Source organism: Diaporthe amygdali (assembly GCF_026229845.1).
Source record: "Diaporthe amygdali strain CAA958 chromosome Unknown NODE_45_length_313557_cov_64_577745, whole genome shotgun sequence".
Taxonomy (NCBI): Eukaryota; Fungi; Ascomycota; class Sordariomycetes; order Diaporthales; family Diaporthaceae; genus Diaporthe; species Diaporthe amygdali.
Genome location: NW_026517065.1, coordinates 115973 through 135210, shown reverse-complemented (window position 1 = coordinate 135210; position 19238 = coordinate 115973). Strand labels below are relative to the sequence as shown.

Below are 19238 nucleotides of genomic sequence, written 5' to 3'. Positions count from 1 at the left end.
AGGAGGAAGGCATCCACCCGCCCATTCATCCACCCAGGAGGGAAGTTGTCCAAAGGAGAGCAGCGTATCAAGGGGAAGCGGAACCAGATCATAGGATAGCATCCTGGATACGAAGCGATAGCAGGGACAAGGGAACGCATAGGGAGCTAGTCTCACAAGGAGACGTGACCGGGACGCTCTTGGGAGGAGACGAAAATTCAAGCTGTCACCGACCAAGCGAAGTCCATGCCGGTGGGGAGCAGCCATTGTATATTGCATCGGAGTCAAGCCAACATTTCAAAGCGCTTCTTTTTCATTAGCAGGGGTGTAATCAAATTCGGGGGAAAAGGCAAGGAAACGAAAAAGCCGCCAGCAATGGCTTGAAAAAAGCGCGGATCACAGGACGAAAAACGAGCAGGCAAAGGAAGCTCGTAGGAGCAGCAGCTGTAGGCAGGCAGACAGACAGGTGCCCGGTCGGTCTCATTCCAGACGCCTTTGGTTCCATCAATATAGATATGGGGAAGGCTTCACGGCTGCGAAATTCCTGCGAAATGTCTTTGCTGTGTTGATCGGAGACGAGACTAGCATGCTTGGGGTCGAGCCGTCGTGGTGATTAGGATCACTACGCGTGTGTCAGGTGGCCTAGCGATGCTCTTCAGTTGATATCGGGCCTCTCCTGTATATATCTCGTAGTATACGTACATGTGTTAATGATGGCAGACGTTCATCTCGTACTTCCCGCCGACCCCGTGGCATTCCACACACCGACGGCCGTTGATCACTAAGTGCAGGCTCAAGGCATGGACACAGCTCTGTCAAGGATCCTTCCCCACCCTGCTGAGGCGTACGACGCGACAGCGGTTTGACTGAATGTACGTCAAGAGCGAGGGTTGTGATTCAAGTTTCAAAAAAAAACATGTATTATTTGAAGGGGCCCAGGTCTTTACGACCATCCCCGCGGGCCACCTCATTCCTCCTAAACGGTTATCGCCCGGGGCCATGACGACCAGAAATATCATCCTATACCGTTCCTTCATAAGGCTATGATTCGCGTTGGCAAGACTTTGGAAAAAATGTGAACAATGACCCCGTCCTACCACCTCCACATGCTAGCCCACTCCTTCCTCCCCCGTCTCCAAGATGGGCCTTCATGATTGAGCCTTGAGACTAATGCTGCCCGCACATGGACTCTGCCTTTTTCCATGGATCTGCTCGAGCATGGTTGCGCAGCTGTTTACCGAGTGTATCGCGTCAAGATTCGTTGGCATACGTGACATTACATGCACAGTTGACTTGCGCCGCACTGTAGTATGCCCCTGGCAGGGGCTCTTCCTGGAGTGTGAGGTTCGAGTGCAGCAAGATCGACAGTGATAGACTAACTGCGTGTCGCTCGGTCAAGGTACCTGGGTGTGTTGAGCAGCGGGATGGCATATGTCGCAGCGCGTGTCCTCGCAGTGGCTGTCTGTGCCATCGCGATATAGCTCGAGATAATTATGGGCCTGCTGTGATCCCAGTCATTCAAATAGCCCAGTCGTCTAGTCCTCAGCCGCTGGTGTATCATCGGTCTGCATCTCAACGTCTTCATCTCGAGCAGGCGTCTCTTCAGCCTGGGACTCTGCTGGCTGTTTCGCTGTCTTTGCGTTGTCCTCCGCATCCGCGTCCGCCTCAGCTTCAGCTTCAGCCTCAGCTTCCGCTTCAGCCTCCGCTTCTGCTTCCGCTTCTGCTTCTGCTTCTGCCTCGGCCTCGGCCTCAGCCTCGGCTTCTGCCTTGCCCTTCGCATAGGCATCCTTCTCCTTCTCGTACTTGGAAACAGCCTTGGCCTCCTGAGATTTATACTCGTCGCGCTTGTCTTCGGGCAGCTCCTTCCATCCGCGGGCGAGCTCCTCGTCAACGTTGACATCCTCACCCTTGGAGGTCAGGGCCGAGCGCTGGTCGTTGCAGTACAGATCAAAGGCGCTGTTGGGCTTCTTAGGCGGCTTGCTCACGCCGTTAGCGCGCTGTGACGGGTCCTTCTGGCTGGCCTCGGCGTTCGTGTGGGAGTAGGCGTCAGAGCTCGGCGAGGGCGGCTGCATGCTCTGGTTGATAAAGGTAGGAGGAGGGCCATTGGAGTCCAAGTTGGCAATGACTGAGGGCTTTCGGTGGCCCCGCTTGCTACGCAGAGGCTTCTCCTGGGGCTGTTGTTGCAGGTCTAGGTCAGCACCTGATGAACCAATTCCAACGCGCGCTGATGATGACGATGGGTTTTGTCGCCGGGGTCCAGAAGGGCGTATGGCTAGAGACGATGGCATGGGTGAGGGTGAAGGGCCGTCACGTACGGTTGGTGGTGGGCTCGGGCTGCCTTCGGAATCCTCGACGTTGGCGCTGGTTCGCTTGGCGATCTGCTCGAGGAGGAAGGCCCGCTCGATTCGGAGCTTCTCGACCTGGCGCTGCAGTCTGGTCAGGCGCAGTCGCGCGGCATCGTTGGCCTCCTCGACTTCCATGGTCCGTTGCTTCAGCTGCAGGCACTTGCGGCGGTAGGCCTCCTCCACGGAGGGAGGCAGCGGCGGCGGGACGGCTAGGGGATCAGCATTGTCAGCTCTACGACCCATCTTGGCTTTGTTGGAGACCATCACGTAGCACACAGGCTGAGGATGTTTGGCTGAGCGCACGCGGACCGCGGGGATGACAAGGCATGGGAGGAATTTGGGGCGATGGGGTCAGTCACCCATGGGGGGATGGATCGATGGGTGGATGGAGTCAGTTGCGCAGGGCGAAAGCTACCGGTACTGACAAGAATTGTGGAGAGCTTGAACTTACAGGATGCTGCTGGAGCCATTGCAAGAGGGCGAGGGCGAGGATGAGGACTCGAAGTAGGGAATGGCAGTCAATCTTGCTGGCGATGAAGGCGAGCTGGGACTGATGATCGCTTGATGATTGGAGAAGGTCAGGCAGCTCGAGGGAATAATTGAGGATGATGGGTGGTAGGAGAAACAAAATGTTGGAAGATGCGCCAGACAAGCAGCAAGCAGCGTGAACCTGGATCCTTCAATTCCAGTAGACTGCACACAAGGCTGGCCAAGTAGACCGCGATGCGCTCGGGCCACTCCTGGACTATCAGCTCCGTATCTAGACTAGACAGAGCATCTACAGCATTTTCCATGCAAGAGACGTGTTTGATTGGGCTCTCGAACGTCCGAATATTTCTGTTACCTCGCCTCGTAGGATAGCGGGTAGACTTGGAGTACTTGAGATGATACATGACTTGCTGTTGGATTTTAGATCTGGTTGTCCTATCGTATGTATGATCAATCGTTATGTGCAAGATTTTGGGGGACGTTCATCATTCGTCTGGCCGTTTTGAAGCTCAGCTACTGTAAGAAAACGGAAGAGGCCCAGTGTATGCAGCGTAGTGCAGCGCCTTGCGGCGAGGTGTAGCAAGCTCATCTCGCCCCACCATGGCCATCCCCGTCCCGCTGGCACCTTGCAGCCAGCCGAATTTTTGTTTGCTTGAGCTCCTGGACCCCTCCGCCTATTTGCTTGCACTCGAGTGCATTCTTGTCACGTCCATCCCGACACAGACTCCCAACGTGTTGTGTGTCTCTGGCCAGCCTGGAACCAACCCGTCAAGATGTCTTTGAATATCCCAAACGCGCCAAATGCAGGCCTCTTCAAGGGCGGCTACAACAAGTAAATCCAGCCCATACACCCTGCCCCTTTCCAAGTCTCGTCCCTGATATCCCAACGTGTTCAACCACATCGCATACTGACCGGGGCGGTCACACTGCAGCTACGACTCTGAAGATGGCGCCGTGCTCAGGAACATCGACGCCTGCCGCGCCATAGCTTCTACTGTCCAGACCTCTCTGGGTCCCTATGGGCGCAACAAGATCGTCATCAACCACCTGCAGAAGATGATCCTCACCTCCGACGCCGCCACCATCCTCCGCGAACTCGATGTTGTCCACCCCGCCGCGAAGCTGCTGGTCATGGCCAGTCAACAGCAGGATGCTGAGATGGGCGATGCCACCAACTTGGTCATCGTGCTGGCTGGCGAGCTGCTCCGGAAGGCTGAGGACCTACTCCGAATGGGCTTGAAGACCTCCGACATCGTCACCGGCTACGAGAAGGCCCAAAAGTTCGCCCTGGAGACCCTCGAGGAGCTCGAGGTCGACAAGGCTGCCGATATCACGTCGCAGGAGGAGCTGAGCAAGGCTATCCGTACCGTGGTGGCCAGCAAACAGAACGGCAACGAGGACTTCCTGTCGGATCTCGTCGCCGAGGCTGTTCTGGCCGTCCTCCCCAAGAACCCTGCCAACTTCAGCGTCGACAACGTCCGTGTAGTGAAGATCATGGGTGGTAGCTTGGAGCAGAGCCGTGTCGTCAAGGGCATGGTCTTCCCCAAGGAGCCCAACGGATCCGTGAAGAAGGCAACCAAGGCCAAGGTCGGCGTCTACTCGTGCGCCATCGATATCAGCCAGACTGAGACCAAGGGCACCGTCCTGCTGCACAACGCTAAGGAGATGCTCGACTTCACAAGAGGCGAGGAGGCCCAGCTTGAGGCAGCTATCAAGGAGCTCCACGATGTCGGCCTGCGTGTGATCATCGCAGGCTCAACAGTTGGAGAATTGGCCATGCACTACCTGAACCGCTATGGCATCTTGGTTATCAAGATTCTTAGCAAGTTCGATCTTCGAAGAATATGCAGAGTTGTCGGTGCTACGCCTTTGGCAAGACTGGGTGCACCCATGCCTGATGAGATGGGCTCTATTGATGTGGTGGAGACACTCGAGATTGGCGGCGATCGAGTTACAGTGTTCCGACAGGAAGACGAAGTCACCAGGACAGCAACCCTGGTGCTCAGGGGAGCTACCCAAAACCATCTCGACGACATCGAGCGAGCCGTGGATGACGGTGTCAATGTTGTCAAGGCCATCACCAAGGACGCCAGACTCGTGCCAGGAGCCGGCGCAGCAGAGATCCAGCTCGTTGAGAGGCTACAGGCATACGGTGAGAAGACACCGGGCCTGGCTCAGTACGCCATCAAGAAGTACGGTGAGGCTTTCGAGGTCGTACCAAGGAGCATTGCGGAGAGCGCGGGTCTCGATGCCACAGAGGTGTTGAGCAGGCTATACGCCGCGCACAGCCGCAAGGATGAGTGGACTACCGGTGTTGATATCGAGGTAAGCTTCCTCTACGAGTTGTCTCATCCTGTGCACTTTACTGACCAGTCACGACAGAACGAGGAGGACACTGGAATCCTGGACGCCCAAGATGCTGGTATCCTGGACCTCATGGTCACCAAGAGCTGGGCGATCAAGCTGGCAACAGAGGCCGCCAGGACCGTCCTGTCGGTGGACCAGATTATCGTGGCAAGGCAAGCCGGTGGCCCCAAGCCCCCAGGGCCCAATCCAGTAAGTATCTTACCAGCCCCTCAAGCATGACTATCAGCCCAGAGACTAACAAGCTGTGGCAGAACTGGGACGAGGACTAAGTGTAGAGCGCATGGGATTCGACGGCGACACCAACGACTGTATATCCACCATGGTATAGACCCGCGGAGGGAAAGGCAACGCGGGAATTGATATCCAACCGTGTTACTGAGGCATTCGTCGCGTCTTACGCGTCGGCAATGAAACCGAGTGTACGCATAGAAAATTAGACCCTCAAGACACGCTGCTTTTGCCAGTGACTGGATGAATTCCTTCGGCATCGATGCCGCCCTCGCTTGTGAACTGGCTGCACGGGTGGTGCAGTCTGCAGTAGATGTCCTAAAGTCTGATGCGATGGCTGCTGAGCAGTGGTCGCACCTTTCACCTCCCCGCCTTCTGTCCCACCTGTGGCATCCAATCCATCCATGCTGCCTCTCTTGCCCCTTCGTGTCCCATCATGAATTTGCCCATAATCACTGTGCTGGTAGGTGTCTGACTCACAAGCCGACGGATTAACGACACATCCAAATCTCGTCGAAAGGCCATCAATCACATGTCTTGCATGAAGACGACGTCAGGAGGCAACATCAGGATCCCACCGGAAGGATCGAGTGCAGGCAGAAAAGAAAGCCCGTACAGATAGGATATTTTAGGACTATTGGAATTCCTCCCTCTGCCAAGCAGGCAGCTCGCCACATTGCAAAAATCCTGCACATGTATGTAGGAGCGGGTGGATGTGTTACCACTGTAACCCATTTTCGGCCCCCAAAGGATTCGTATGTGTCGTGCAGCATATACGTGCATATGATCGCAATCTAATCTGTTTTGGAAGGAGTCGAGGCTAAGGAGCGAAGTGTATTTTCTTCCCAAGGCAGTATTGCTACACAACGGAGCGAATCCTCCTGCCTAGGGGTCCAGAGACAGCAAGCGAGAGACGGCGCGTAGTAGGCCAATCCGGAGTGAATATCCTGCCGTTGGTCTCGTCGACCCAGCCGCCCAACGACATGATCCCATCTCGAGGGCGCGCAGGTCTCGCCACAGATTAGTTAGCCCCAACGTCTGATCTTGAGGAGTGTCTTGCGACAAAGTGGCGGAGGCCTGAAAACAGACACCGAGGTCCCGTCGTGCCCGTTGCGGATCCTGCTGCTCCCGAGTCCCAACCCACCATATCGCGAAGAAGGATCCCATCATCGATTTTGGCGTCCTGCCACGGCGATGCCTGATGTTCCTGGCGCAGAAGCAAGTCAGGAACCATGGCTGCGGCGGCTGCGAACTTTCCGCGTATGGGAAAACCCGCACCAACCCCTGGCGGCCGCCGCACCTCGACAGCGAACGCTTGAAAGATAGGTCCCAGAGGGGCGGTGCGAGCTTCATGTATATCCATCCTCGTGAGATCTGTCCCGCCGCACAGACAGAAACCGTTTGGCACACGGGAAGTCGTGCCGGCGGCCACCACGCTGCGAACGGCCGCCGGCGTGGCATAGTGGGACACTTGAACCATCTGCCACCTGTGTGGTTAGGCTACCGGCCCATTGGGCCCAGCACTTTGTTCGTTCTGTCAACTTTGACAGAGCCCCGGACCGTGACGCTACACCACGGCCCTTTTTCCTGGTGGGCTCAGTGCCGTAGAGCCGGGAAAGTAAACATCGGCAGTCGTCTCGGGAACGTAATTGTTCGCCACCAGGGAATTAATTGAAAGAAGAAAAAAAAAAGGGGGCAGAAGGGGAGGTGGAATTGAGACGACGGATGTCTCCTCATGGGTTTCCTCGGTTGATTGACCGTGATGGCCTTGCGTGTTTTGAAACACAGGATGGAGCGGCCTTGTTATGGGTGTCTTCGGCAGATGTGTGTGATGAGGCTGTTGTGCAACTTGCCATTTGTCATCGGTGGAATGCGAGATTGACGGGATTCACCACGACTCCGAACCATGTTTTGGTCTGTTCCCTGGGGTCCACAATGAATGATACCAGTTCGAGGCAACTTGGAGGGGGTAGATCGTGTAGGAAATGTGCTCAAAACAAACTGAGCCGTCCTGATACTGTATCGTCCGCAAAACAAGCTTACAGTGTAAGTGCTTCTAACAATTGCCTGGTAGTTGCACAGCTGGGAAGGACATCAAAGTCAAAGTCAACGTCATCCAAATCAACACCCCTGGCTCGCTTCGAGTGACCAGCTTCACTGCCCTGGATGAGGGTTTGAATAGGCCAGTCAGCACTTGCTCGACCACATCTTCCTCACAAAAGGCACACCTCCGCTCAGGAAGACTTGCGCAGCCCGCAGCTGGACGACCAAGCTCGACGTCACAGCAGAAGCCCCGAATCATCACTCAATTCGTGCAAAGAGACGCAGCAGCCGCGCGTCTCCCGCCCTACGCTGACGACCTTCGTTTATGCGGTATAGGTCTGACACGCATGTGTAGCAAGTGACAGACCAGCCTGGGAAACAGCCACCCAGGTCATTAGGATGCGTTGTAAGCCGCCGTTGAGATCATGGGCACGTAGCCAGCCACTCGCCTGCGAGAATGGCTCAGCCTTCCCCTCGCCGCTGACGCTGCTCAGCCTGATCGATACCCGTCTCCTCTCGCCCAACCCCCCCGGCAAACTGTCAAGGTAGCAATATGTGAAAGGGCCAGTGAAAAGGTTAAAGCGTCGCACCCAGGCGGACGTCACAGCAGGCCGGCAGGGCGACATGTCCCCGTGGACACCTCGCTGAACCAGCTGAACGCACCCTGCAGCCAAGCTGGGTTGGGTGAGCTCGACTAGGCGATTATCTGACCGGCAGAACCGGCCAGGGCGGTAGCATCGGCGTTGCTAGGAAGGCGTCACGGTTGGAGTCACAGTCGCAGTCATTGTGAAGGGTCTTCGGAGGTGGTGGCGGTGGTGTTGGTGGTCAGCACCCTCCAGGGACGCCCAATACATCACCTCCACACCCAATCAACCGTGCCCAGGACCGCCCCCTCCGCGGAACGAACGGGAAGGCCTCAAAACTATCATCCCATACACGAGGTTGGGCAACGGCAAGTAGAGTTTGGTCGTAAATGAAGGGTCCCCTCTTTGGATAAAAATTTAGCAAGAACTGCCTGCCTGCCAGCCCAGCCCCAAGGAGACTTGCCTCCCAACCACTGACAACGCAGAGCACTAGGTACCCTTCCCAGATAGGTAGGTAGGTAGATAGTACCTCCAAACACGGGCCTTTTCCCTCTGCCCTTGCGGATTAGGCGGTTGCGGCTCTTCCAAAAGGAAAAAAACGGGCGGGCCCCCAATTGCGACCCGCGGGATCTTCGACGCCATGGCCAATCTTGCTCCCCACTCGCGAGAGAGAGAGAGAGAGGCAGGGAGAGACAGGGCCGGGTTGCAACGTCCGGGAGGCCGCTTGTCAAGATTTGTGGGCCAGCACCTCAGTTACCAACACAGCAGGCGTTCAGCCGCAGTAGCAGGTGTAGTGGTGTTCATCATCATCCCAAGTTTGAGTGCGCGCTGATCGCTGCCTCCAAGGCAAATTATATTGGGCAAGATGTGTACCCGGTTTAGGGTGGCGCGGTGGTGGTGACGATGATGATGATAATAATAATGCCGCCCTTTGGTCTGGACTGTCCATCCTTCCTTGGCCTGGGAGGGGCGGCCTCATCCTGGCGTTCGTCGATTCAGGGGACTATGCCGTGCAGGAGGCTATCTGGGAGATGCGATGAATCCTGCTCGGTGGCCCTGCGGACGGCAGCGCCTGGACCTGATGTGGCCGGTGCGGTTCACTCGGTGTCCCCACGCGCATGATGAGGGAGAGTGCGCATTCTGCTTGACATGCTGTGGATGATGTGATTGTGCTTGGTCTGCCTGCGTGCCACGGCCTGTATCTTCGCATGGCGCCGGTGGTGGGGAGCTTGGCCTGAACGGAAATAGAAGTCCGGCCTTCACCGGGCGGATGGTTGTTCGGGGTTTACTCAATTTACTTACTCGCGAAGACGCTTCTGGATTTGTTTATTTTATTTTTGACCGCAATAGGATGTCGGTATATTGGCATTCGGGCTTATTCTCCGGCTTCCTTGTCCAAATATTTTCCATTGAGAGGTCGATACGAACACATCAGTGGAGGGTGCCAAGTGCGTGCCGCGATGCAACACCCTGCCGACTTTTGGTTGCAATTCGCATTATTTGCCGTGGTCCCCGTATGTAGCCGTTCATGAGATACCGTCAAACGCAGATCCCTCTGCGTCAATCATCACGGTTCAACCTGCCAAAGCTGCTTGAGGATATCGTCACATGCATGTCGCTGCCAAACTTTAAAATCAACTGGCCAACCTTTGATCCCTGGGTGGTCAGAGCCATCAAGTATCCATCTCACGCTCGGGCGCATCGTCAGGGTCTACGTGCATGGGGGTCGTGGCCCACGTGAAATGATGGATCAGTGGACTCGACTCATTCGGGTGGACGTACGAGCAGTCTTGGTAAGTTCTCCGCCAAATGTCGAAGCAGATCCGCTGCGAATCTCTGCTCAGCCCACCGGTACCGTCTAGAAACGAGATTGGCCCCGAGGTGGACGATCTCGTAAAGGAAGCCTACTACGATGCCCCGTCGCCAATTCGGGAAGTTTTCTTCGGTTTCCCAATCCAGCAAGATGACGAAGCGAGCGAGGCTGCACCTGCGGTTGGCCGGTCTGTGGGCTTGAGACATAATGCTCCGGATGGATGGATGAGAGTCCAAGGAGTCCAAGGAATCCAATAGTTGCGATCCAATAAGGACCCGCACGGAGCTCGATGAACGGTTGTATGCAGATGTTTCATCATGTGCGGAGCCGTGCTATTGCTGCTATAGCTGTCATTGCTTTTCCCTCCTATACTACTAGTCACACCGTCATTTACTCAGGAGGTATTTGGTGGAAGGATCTTATTCGAGCAGGTGAGATGAGAATAAAAGTGCACATGTGTGAAAGGTTGACTTGTAACATTGTAATTTCACGGTTAAAGTTCGATGTGTGCCGAAGTCGGTTCAAGATGGCGACCGCAACCACACCACATCAAGATCTCAAATACCCACATCGAGTCAAAGTGGGCGCATGTCCAATAACTTAAACGTTATGGTATCAAGGTATCCGCGCATGGCCGGACAGGGTCCAAGCGGATAGAGGGCATGGCCCGGCAAAGCGTGAGTGCCAGTTGGGCAGGACAGCGGTTGAGCTCATCGTGCATCCGCCGTCTGTGCACTGGTGAAGATTCCATTTGGATTCGTAGCCGGAGCTGGGTGACCCCTTGATTGATCCCAAGAACGAGAGCACCTCGCCCGGCACCGTTGGGCCGCTGGGCCACAAACGATATGTCAAGCAGTCGCTCAAGGCTTGGAAGCCGGTTGGCCCGGAGGCTGGTGTTGTATCACCTGGAGTACGGCTTCGACTTGCCGGTAGCCAGAGGGCATCATCCAGCAGAGGATAACCCCCGAAAGGGTTCTATCTCCTGCCACGTGCTCGATGGCGACACGCATGACCCAGACCAAGGGAACACCCAAGCATCCCAAGCAAAGCTTCCAAGGAGGGCGGGACGCGGCCACGTACCGGGAGTTAGTGTGAACCTTCTTCTATGAAGCTCGCGGACTGGTCATTGGCCAGCCACTGGCTAGTGGCGCATTCCGGGCTGCATTTCGCGGCGAGGCTGCGACTGGCCTCTGACGGGCTTCAATTAATCTCTCCGATTCTGCCCAGTCCCGAGTCTCGTCCTGACGATTGTGAGATGAGATCGGCAGTATCGCGCGTAACTAGAGCCTTGCTGGTTAGGAGTGCGGTGCTAAAGAGATATTAGCCGCGTTCTAAATCAGGCCTCGTAGGCTTCCCCTTTCCCGTCGTCTCAACCGTGACGATCATCCAGCCTTCTGCCCAGCTTGGTAGACTGGTTAATCCTCGATGGCAGGTGGCATGTGTCTGCCAGCTCGCCTAGCTTTGCTTTCGCATGACCTTCAATGCCAGTGGAGCACGTCTGATAGAGCAAGAGCCGTTTCTGACTATGACTACAGCACTGGCGAGACTGTTTCGTAGTTGGATGCGGTATTACTCGAGAACATCGAACCCTGACTCCGAACAGGTTGGCCGAAGGCGACCCAGGCCGGGCCAAATGGTCGATTCGGGTAGGCAAATCCTGCTCTGTGCAACGCTGGGCGGGACTTGTGCAGGACATGCAGGAGGAGCATCCAACCACCGTTTGATAGCGAACTTCGTCTGGAGACAATCCGAATCCTGCCAGGAACGCGAGGGGTTTTTCCGGTGAGCGGCAAGAAGGGCTGCTGGTGATTAGTACAGGCCTCGAGTCCGCAGAGGCATTCTAGCGGTGCCGTTCTCAACGTGCCGACGGTCGAGATGGGGCGGGAGCTGCAGGTGACAGGCATAGTCTGTTGGAGGATGCGACTCGACTCGGCTTTTCCCTTCCCAAGCTGCATCTAGTGAGCCTTGGACCAAGGACATGGACCATTGACCATTTGATCCATGCAGCAGAGACACACAGAAAGAGACGTGAGCCTGCAGGTGCAGGTGCAGGTGCAGGTGCAGGTGCAGGGGTAGTTATGCAAAAGGTCGGGTCAATGGACTTTGTGCGTGTGCCCCGGGCAAGAAGTGACTTTGAAGGAGCCACGTTCTGACAGGCAGCGGCAGAGCTCTAAATCGGAGGAGTCCGAGCCGCGCAGGAACGCAGTCATTCCTGCATTGGCGCGCGGCAGCCTTTTGTCAGTTCAATCCGTGACCTGGCCACCGCTGGCGAAGAGCATCGCCTAGTGCTCTTGCAAGGCTTCCGGCGTATGCTGGTGGAAGTTGACAGGACAGACAAAGAGGCACATTAGTCTCAACGTTGGTGCGTGCTGGTTGAATATCCTATCCTTCCTTGTCCTGGGCGCGGTAGTGTGGTAGCGTGTGCGTGCACTGATGCTGGCCACTATTTGACGAACCCACTTGGATGGTAGCTCTATGATACGACGGTACCGCACTGCCCGGTTTAGTGAGTGCGTGAGTGAGTGAGTGGTTCATGACATTTCTTTGCCATTTCCATTTTCAACCGCCATCTCCGTTGGTTGCTCGGCTGCTCGGCTGTAAAGAGAATTGTTCTCTCACACAGTCGGCCGAAGTCACGCACGGCCAAGTGCCTCGTGCGGGCTGATCGCCGTCAACGTGCCTATAGCACGGTACACGTATACAAGGAGTGAATAGTTACCCAATCTGTCGGGTTGACAGGCTGCATGCCTACTCGGTACAAGCGTCGAGCGTCGGAGGTAGTGGGAGGGAATGCTTTTCTCCTGACCTAGTCTGAAAGGGAAGGTCTTGGAGCTCGAATTCTCCACGATCTCGGGACTAGGGAGCAACAATGTCTTAGATCGCGACGAACCCCGGGAACATGCAAAACAGCCTGTTGACTAGTTTGCTTTTGTCGACGGCAGCCACCGTCTTTGTCTGTCTGTTGTGTCTGCATATTTCGGTAGTCGTGATAGCGGACCATGATTGTGTCGTCGAATCGCTGAAGTGCCTCACCAGCCTAGTCTATCTGCTGCAGGACAAGGCACGGCAGAGCGTGGCATGGCCAGGGCACGGCATGGCATGAGTACAAGCGTCCTGTACTTGTGTATGAGCATGGGTGGGTGGGTGCAGTACAGGCAGACTGGGTGGAACTGGGTGCAGTACATTAAGAAAGGGGACCAGGGCATTATCATAAGGCACCATGTTATAGGGAGGGGATGACTGTCGGCGAGCAACGCTACTGGACGCGGGAAAGTGAGAGGGCTCGTCCCAGACCAGCCCCCAGGCCAATAAGCGAGCGCCTTCCAGCTCGCATCGTGCATCTGCAGGGCTGGGCCGCTCCTGCTACGCCTGCTTTCCCTGCCTTTCCCTGCCTTTCCCTGCCTCTCCCAGCTCGAGCCCAGCTACCCTGCAGGACCCAGGACCGACCCGCCTAGTTCTGCCAGTTTCTGCGCTGGTCTTGGTCTTGCTGCTGGTCCCAGTCCGTGAACCATCTCCTCTCCTTTCCCAGCCCATCCAGCCCATCCATCCAGTCCAGTCAGCCCATCCAGACAGCAGCCAGCCAGCCCATCGATCCCCATCTCCCGTCGTGTCTTGTCTTGTCCTGTGCCGTGTTGTGTCGCAACCTGCCCGTGTTTCCAAGTCCTGGTCCTCCTCGGTCTTGATCCTGATCCTGCTCCTGATCGCGTTCGCCTTCTTGACAGCCAGCCCCAACTAAAGGTGCCCGCATTTTCTCCGTCTGCCACTTGAGACGGCCCCTCTTACCGATCACCGCGACACCATTATTTTTCCACCGGTACGGCTCCGTGCTTTGCGAGTTAGGACGAAACTATCCGTCCCATCCCATCCTAGGCCAGGCCAGACGCGCCAGACAGGACAGGAAAGAAACAGCAGACAGACAGACAGACAGGACAGAACAGAACGGAACAGAACAGAAGACAAGCAGGCAGACTTACACTTGCGCTAGAGGCTGCTGTCCAAGACGTTTTATTGTACCTACCTTTTGAGACACCCGCACGGCTGGACGGAAAGCAGACAAAAAAAGACAATGATATCCAGCTAGATCTGCCTAGCACCCGCCCAGTCACCGATGCCGATGCCGATGATTTTGACCACCGGGACCCAACCTAGGAATATCGCAATCATATCCACGCACGGCCAGCTCTGAGTGACCGAACGAGTGGCTGCTGTTGCTGTTACTGTTGCTGTGCATAAACAGGCATCCTGCATATCCTACAGTACACGCAGAGGAGCATAGCAGCTTTGAGTTGAGCTGAGCTGAGCTGACATCACCGTTCCCCAAAGCTCTCTCACCTCCCTCTCCCCTCGAGTCCCGACGGCACCACCTCGGAAGCATCCAGCTCTGGCCGAGCGGAAAAGTCAGCTTGGAGGTGCGCACAGAATCCACCCAGCCAGCTTCAGGTGAACCTTATCACCATCATCGAGCGCCCAGCAAGCTTCCCCTAACTCGCCATCTGCAGCATAGTTGATACGACCCCTCTGAAACAGCCTTCCACCCCGGCTCCAGGAGTTTGTGTGACAACCCACAATTCGCTCCCAGGACGTCGCCCTGCTAGTCAAGCCACCAGCGCCCTCCACGGAGCTGTGGTGTCTTTGTCTGTGCCCGTCTGTCTGTCTAACTGTCTACCTGTCTATCCCCCCCCCCCCCATCCCCTTTCCCCCGGGACTCCCAAGGCTATCCAAATTCAGTACCAAATTCAAACCCCAGCCCCAGCCCCAGCCCAGACCAGCCCACCGCTGTACAGGCTCGCGGACCACGGGCCACGCTCGCTCGTGGCTTGACAGACAGATCGTCGCCCAGCTGGGGTCGTCCCGGGTCAGGCCCCAAAGGCCCCTACTGCTCAAACTACCCTCCTCCTGAAAGCTTCGGGCCCTCCTGGATCCCAGACCACAGCAGAGCCCACCTACGGCACGAGCCCAGACCCCATAGCGATCCCTCTCCTGTCAAAGATCCACTTCCCTGGACAAGGGCCGCGCCAACCTGGGGACGTTGTTGCGCGACTCATTTCCACCAGGACAAGGCGCCGCTTAGGCTCATTCAATCCAGGCACAGGCACAGGCCACAGGCACCTCCGTAGCCCTTTTTCTGTCGCCCGCTCCGACTTCCAACTTCGCCTCCGCCCAGATATACCTCCATCCCCGGGTCCCATATGTTCAATCGATCCCAAGGGAAACAAGGGAAACAGCAGGGTTTTGCCAAAGAGCAGCGGATTGCCGACGCCCAGCTGGCCAGTCTGAAACAGCTTGGTCTAATCGGCCGCGACAAGAAGGGCTTCGCATCCGCCTGGGGAGGAACCGAGCCGATTCCCTCTGGCTCTGGTTCTGGTTCCGCTGCGAGGACGGGCTCCAACTACACAACCATCAAACCTCTCGGCGACTCAGACGACGGGCCCTCGTTCCCGGAGAAGGGTGAGTTAAGCTTCAGCTTTCCTATGTTCCTCAAACCTATTCTTCAGCCACACAGGCTGCTGTGTCGCACGCTCCTGTCTGCAACCCGGTGCTCGCTCGCTCCGTTCGGTTGGCAAATGCGTCGAGCTCGCGCGCCGTGGTGATACCTACAACTCCTCGACCCGACACATCGAGGCGAGTCCTGCCAGCTTCCCAACGCTAACACTCCTATCTTGTCGTCACAGGCCATTCCATCGCCGCTGGGACTCTACGCGCCCCATCACATCGTTCTTCCCGCTCGACTGGCTCAGTCGGATCTCGCGAAGGTGCTCTACGAGCGAATACAACTTCCAACTTTGGCATGATGAATGCCGACCGGAGTCGCACCCGAAGGGAGCGCACCTTCGTGGGCGCCGAGTGTGCTGTCTGTGAAGAACCGCTGGAACATACCCTCCGTGGAGAGCGGATACTGCAGTTCTCATGCTCGCATGTTTCACACGAGGCATGTTTCTACGAATTCATCCGGGAGTTTGAATCGCAATACTGCCCAACATGTAATGCACCACTACACCTGGACACGAGCCGTGGCGGCAATGTCCTTGATATCGGTACGTCTTCGAGCCTGTAACTGCCATCACTGTGAGGAGTAACTGACCGTACTCCAGAGAAAATCAGCAACATGGTCCGATCGGTTTCCGTCAATGACACGAGGTCAACAAACACACCTACACCAGCGCAGGCACCGGCCCCAGCGCCCATGCAAACACCAAACCCAGCACCTTCCGAATGGAATGACCACTCCGGTCGCCCACCGAGCCGGGGTTCGGCCGCAAGACAAGGCCCTATGCCGACTCCATCGCGTGGCAGCCTCCGAGACAACAACTCCGACAGATATGCATTAGGACGTACAGGCCACATGCGTAGCGACAGTGAGGCTACTGGGATGACTGGAGCTGCTTCTTCTGCCGGTGGTTATCCTGAGACAACTCAGAGTGGGCCGCCGCGCCGTCACGACTACGACCTGCAGGCCATGGAAACTAGCCTCGCCAGCCCGAAAGCCGTCGCGAGGAATCCCATTCCGGCACCAACAGTCACAGTGCGATCCGAGTTCCCCACCATCAACAGGTCAAGGCAACAACAGACACTCACCTGCCTCGTCACCGTTGAGGTTCCAGATAATAAATGGAGGCCCGACCCCGATGACATCCAGTCTGCTCCACCGATGCCGCACCAGAGGATCGAGGACTCCTTCCCCGTGAGACCGCCATCGCCGGCACAGAGCGCGCCTCGCTTCTACCCGTACGAGTCGGCTGAGGTCCTAGAGGAAATGACGGAGAATTTGCGGAATCGGGTCGATAACTGGCATGGACTGGATTTCAGTCGCTTTGGAAAACTGCGGCTGTATGGCACTCTGCGAGTTGGCAAGGATAAGCTTTCATGGCAGGAGCTCGAGTGTTTCCTGTTCGCTGAGATGCTTATCTGCGTCAAGGAGAAGAAGAGCTCGGCTCCACCTCCACAGTGGGAAGATGGTCCGCCGCGCAAGACCACGAGATGCACCCTAAAGGGTTCGATCCTGATCAAGAAGCACCTGAACGAGGTGTCTGAGGCGGGGAACATGGATGAGAACATTCTGACTCTGAGTCTTTCCGTCGCAGAGTTGCCTCAATTTCATCTGCGGTTCGAGAACCGCAATCAACTCAAGCTGTGGCAGCAGGCTCTGCTGGATTTGAACGCTGTCGAGACCTCGCCCGTCCGCAGCCCTGACTACGAACGGGGTGAATTCTCAGGGGAGGATGAGGAGGATTGGCGAAGAGATTCCACCAGGCCGCAAAGGGTTTCGTCGGTGGCTTCTTCATGGGGTGGAGCTAGGTCCGCCACCACTGCGCCAACAGATTACACCTCGTTCCAAAGAAGCCCTCTCATGGCTTCGGTCCACGTCCCTATCGACGTGGTCGTGGTCGTACCGATCTCCTCTTCCATGCAAGGCGTCAAAATCAATCTGGTCCGCGATGCCCTCCGGTTCATGGTGTACACCCTGGGTGAGAGGGATCGTATGGGCCTCGTAACTTTCGGGTCCGGCGGTGGCGGCGTGCCCATTGTGGGCATGACCACGAAGGCCTGGCCTGGCTGGAGTAACGTTCTGTCATCGATCAAGCCCGTCGGGCAGAAGAGCCACCGCGCTGATGTCGTCGAAGGAGCGAACGTGGCGATGGACCTACTGATGCAGCGCAAGTACAACAACCCAGTGGCAACTATCATGCTCATCAGCGATGCATCGACATCCGATGCGGACAGTGTTGATTTCGTTGTTTCGAGAGCCGAGGCTGCCAAGTAAGCATACCACTCCGAATACTTCTCTGTTCTGGATACTAACGGCCCTAGAATCACCATTCACTCTTTCGGTCTCGGAATGACACATAAACCCGACACCATGATTGAGCTATCCACTCGGACAAAAGCGTCCTACACCTACGTGAAAGACTGGATGATGCTTCGCGAATGCTTAGCTGGCTGCTTGGGCTCAATGCAGTCGCTCTCGCATCAGAACGTTAAGCTCAAGCTCAAGTTGCCCGAGGGCTCACCCGCCAAGTTCCACAAGATCAGTGGCGCATTGCAAATCACCAAACGCGCAACGGGTAGAGATGCAGAAGCTTCCCTCGGCGACTTACGCTTTGGTGATAAGCGAGATATTCTTGTTCAGCTTGTCATTCTTCCAGACAACTCGACGCAAGAGTCACTGCCGCAAGATGCCTGGGAGAGCATCGTGTCTGGTTTGGAGGCTCTGGGTGGCCCAGTTGAGCAAGAGGACCAGCGGGCCCTCTCCGTCGAGGAGGTTCCACTGATTCAAGCAGATCTTACTTGGGGCGACATTCTGAGGGATGGAGCAGCTATGCACCTCCCACGACCATCGCTGCTTGCAATCACGATGCTGCCGACCAGCTCCAACAAGAAGTCATGGAACGGAACACCGCCGATTCCGCCGCACCCACATATCGTGCAGCGTCGGATGGAGCTGCTCACGTCAGACATGCTCACCAGAGCACTCACGCTCGTGAGCAGAGGACAGCACGACCGAGCCCATACGCTTCTGAACGAGACCCGTTCTATTCTCAAGGGTCTAGGCAAGGGCGGTCTGCCACCAGTGCCCAGCATGCCACCCAAGTCGAACCCATCCACACCACATGCTGGCCAGAACGACGCCTCTCCGACCGCAGCCCTCACTCCCGACCGGAAACATACACCTTCTCCCACGGCCTCGGCAACATCGTCTGGCCAGAACGGCTTCCAATCGTCCGCCATCCCACGAAGTCGCTCCAACGACGGCATTGGCCTCGGCAGCATGGGCACCGCCGCGGGCATCGACGCCACCACCGTGGCGGCGCTCGATGCGGAGCTCGAGTCCTCCCTTGAGTGGATCAACCACCCCGCCGTGTTTGGGCGTGACAGCCGTAAGGCGGTGCTGCAGGCCATCGGGGTGATCTCGTCGCAGCGGGCGTTCACGGTGCGCACGCCGATCGAGGCGCTGTGGGCATCCCGCGTGAACGGGGTCAAGAAGCTCACGGAGAAGAGCCGAGAGTGGCGCGATGAGGGCGGCGGCGAGGGTGGCATCACAGAGGAGGCGTAAACCAGACTACCTCCATCTGGCGGGCCACGTAATGATTGATTTTACGTCCTGCTTCATTGCGACCCCTTGTTTCTGGGGTTTGAAGGCCGACAACAAGTTATGGTTTTTTCTTGATTTATGGGGTTTTTTTATACTTGGGAAAAAAGATACCACTTGACATGTTGGATGCTGTCCTTCTTATTCTTTTTACTACGGACGAAACTGCCTACATACGCGGACTTGTTATATACAACAACAATATTTGCTGATGTCAGCTGGGGGATATCTTTCTGTTTTTCTCGGTTCAGGATCGATCTGGCGGGGGTGGGCCAGGGGGATGATGCAAAAAGGGCTTTCTC

At 56.4% G+C, this 19238-nt stretch overlaps 5 protein-coding genes across 5 annotated transcripts; 3 read left to right on the top strand and 2 right to left on the bottom strand.

The window, feature by feature from the left end:
- Nucleotides 1-1514: 1514 nt before the first annotated feature.
- J7T55_007778 (HMG box protein) lies at nucleotides 1515-2794 on the bottom strand (the record flags this gene model as incomplete). The annotated part of the gene is made up of 2 exons (XM_053134462.1): nucleotides 1515-2533; nucleotides 2776-2794. 2 exons carry the CDS (start codon nucleotides 2792-2794, stop codon nucleotides 1515-1517), a joined length of 1038 nt encoding a protein of 345 aa, XP_052987751.1.
- A 792-nt stretch (nucleotides 2795-3586) lies between these two features.
- J7T55_007777 (uncharacterized protein) lies at nucleotides 3587-5449 on the top strand (the record flags this gene model as incomplete). The annotated part of the gene is made up of 4 exons (XM_053134460.1): nucleotides 3587-3645; nucleotides 3746-5138; nucleotides 5196-5369; nucleotides 5432-5449. The coding sequence occupies 4 exons, from the start codon at nucleotides 3587-3589 to the stop codon at nucleotides 5447-5449; spliced, it is 1644 nt and encodes a 547-aa protein (XP_052987750.1).
- A 980-nt stretch (nucleotides 5450-6429) lies between these two features.
- On the bottom strand, nucleotides 6430-6888 carry J7T55_007776 (uncharacterized protein; the record flags this gene model as incomplete). The annotated part of the gene is made up of 1 exon (XM_053134459.1): nucleotides 6430-6888. One exon carries the CDS (start codon nucleotides 6886-6888, stop codon nucleotides 6430-6432), a length of 459 nt encoding a protein of 152 aa, XP_052987749.1.
- Nucleotides 6889-9844: 2956 nt separating this feature from the next.
- Nucleotides 9845-10809, top strand: J7T55_007775 (uncharacterized protein; the record flags this gene model as incomplete). The annotated part of the gene is made up of 3 exons (XM_053134458.1): nucleotides 9845-9980; nucleotides 10491-10525; nucleotides 10612-10809. 3 exons carry the CDS (start codon nucleotides 9845-9847, stop codon nucleotides 10807-10809), a joined length of 369 nt encoding a protein of 122 aa, XP_052987748.1.
- Nucleotides 10810-15037: 4228 nt separating this feature from the next.
- Nucleotides 15038-18900, top strand: J7T55_007774 (uncharacterized protein; the record flags this gene model as incomplete). Its single annotated transcript, XM_053134457.1, has 4 exons — nucleotides 15038-15296; nucleotides 15521-15883; nucleotides 15941-17606; nucleotides 17658-18900. 4 exons carry the CDS (start codon nucleotides 15038-15040, stop codon nucleotides 18898-18900), a joined length of 3531 nt encoding a protein of 1176 aa, XP_052987747.1.
- Nucleotides 18901-19238: the final 338 nt, after the last annotated feature.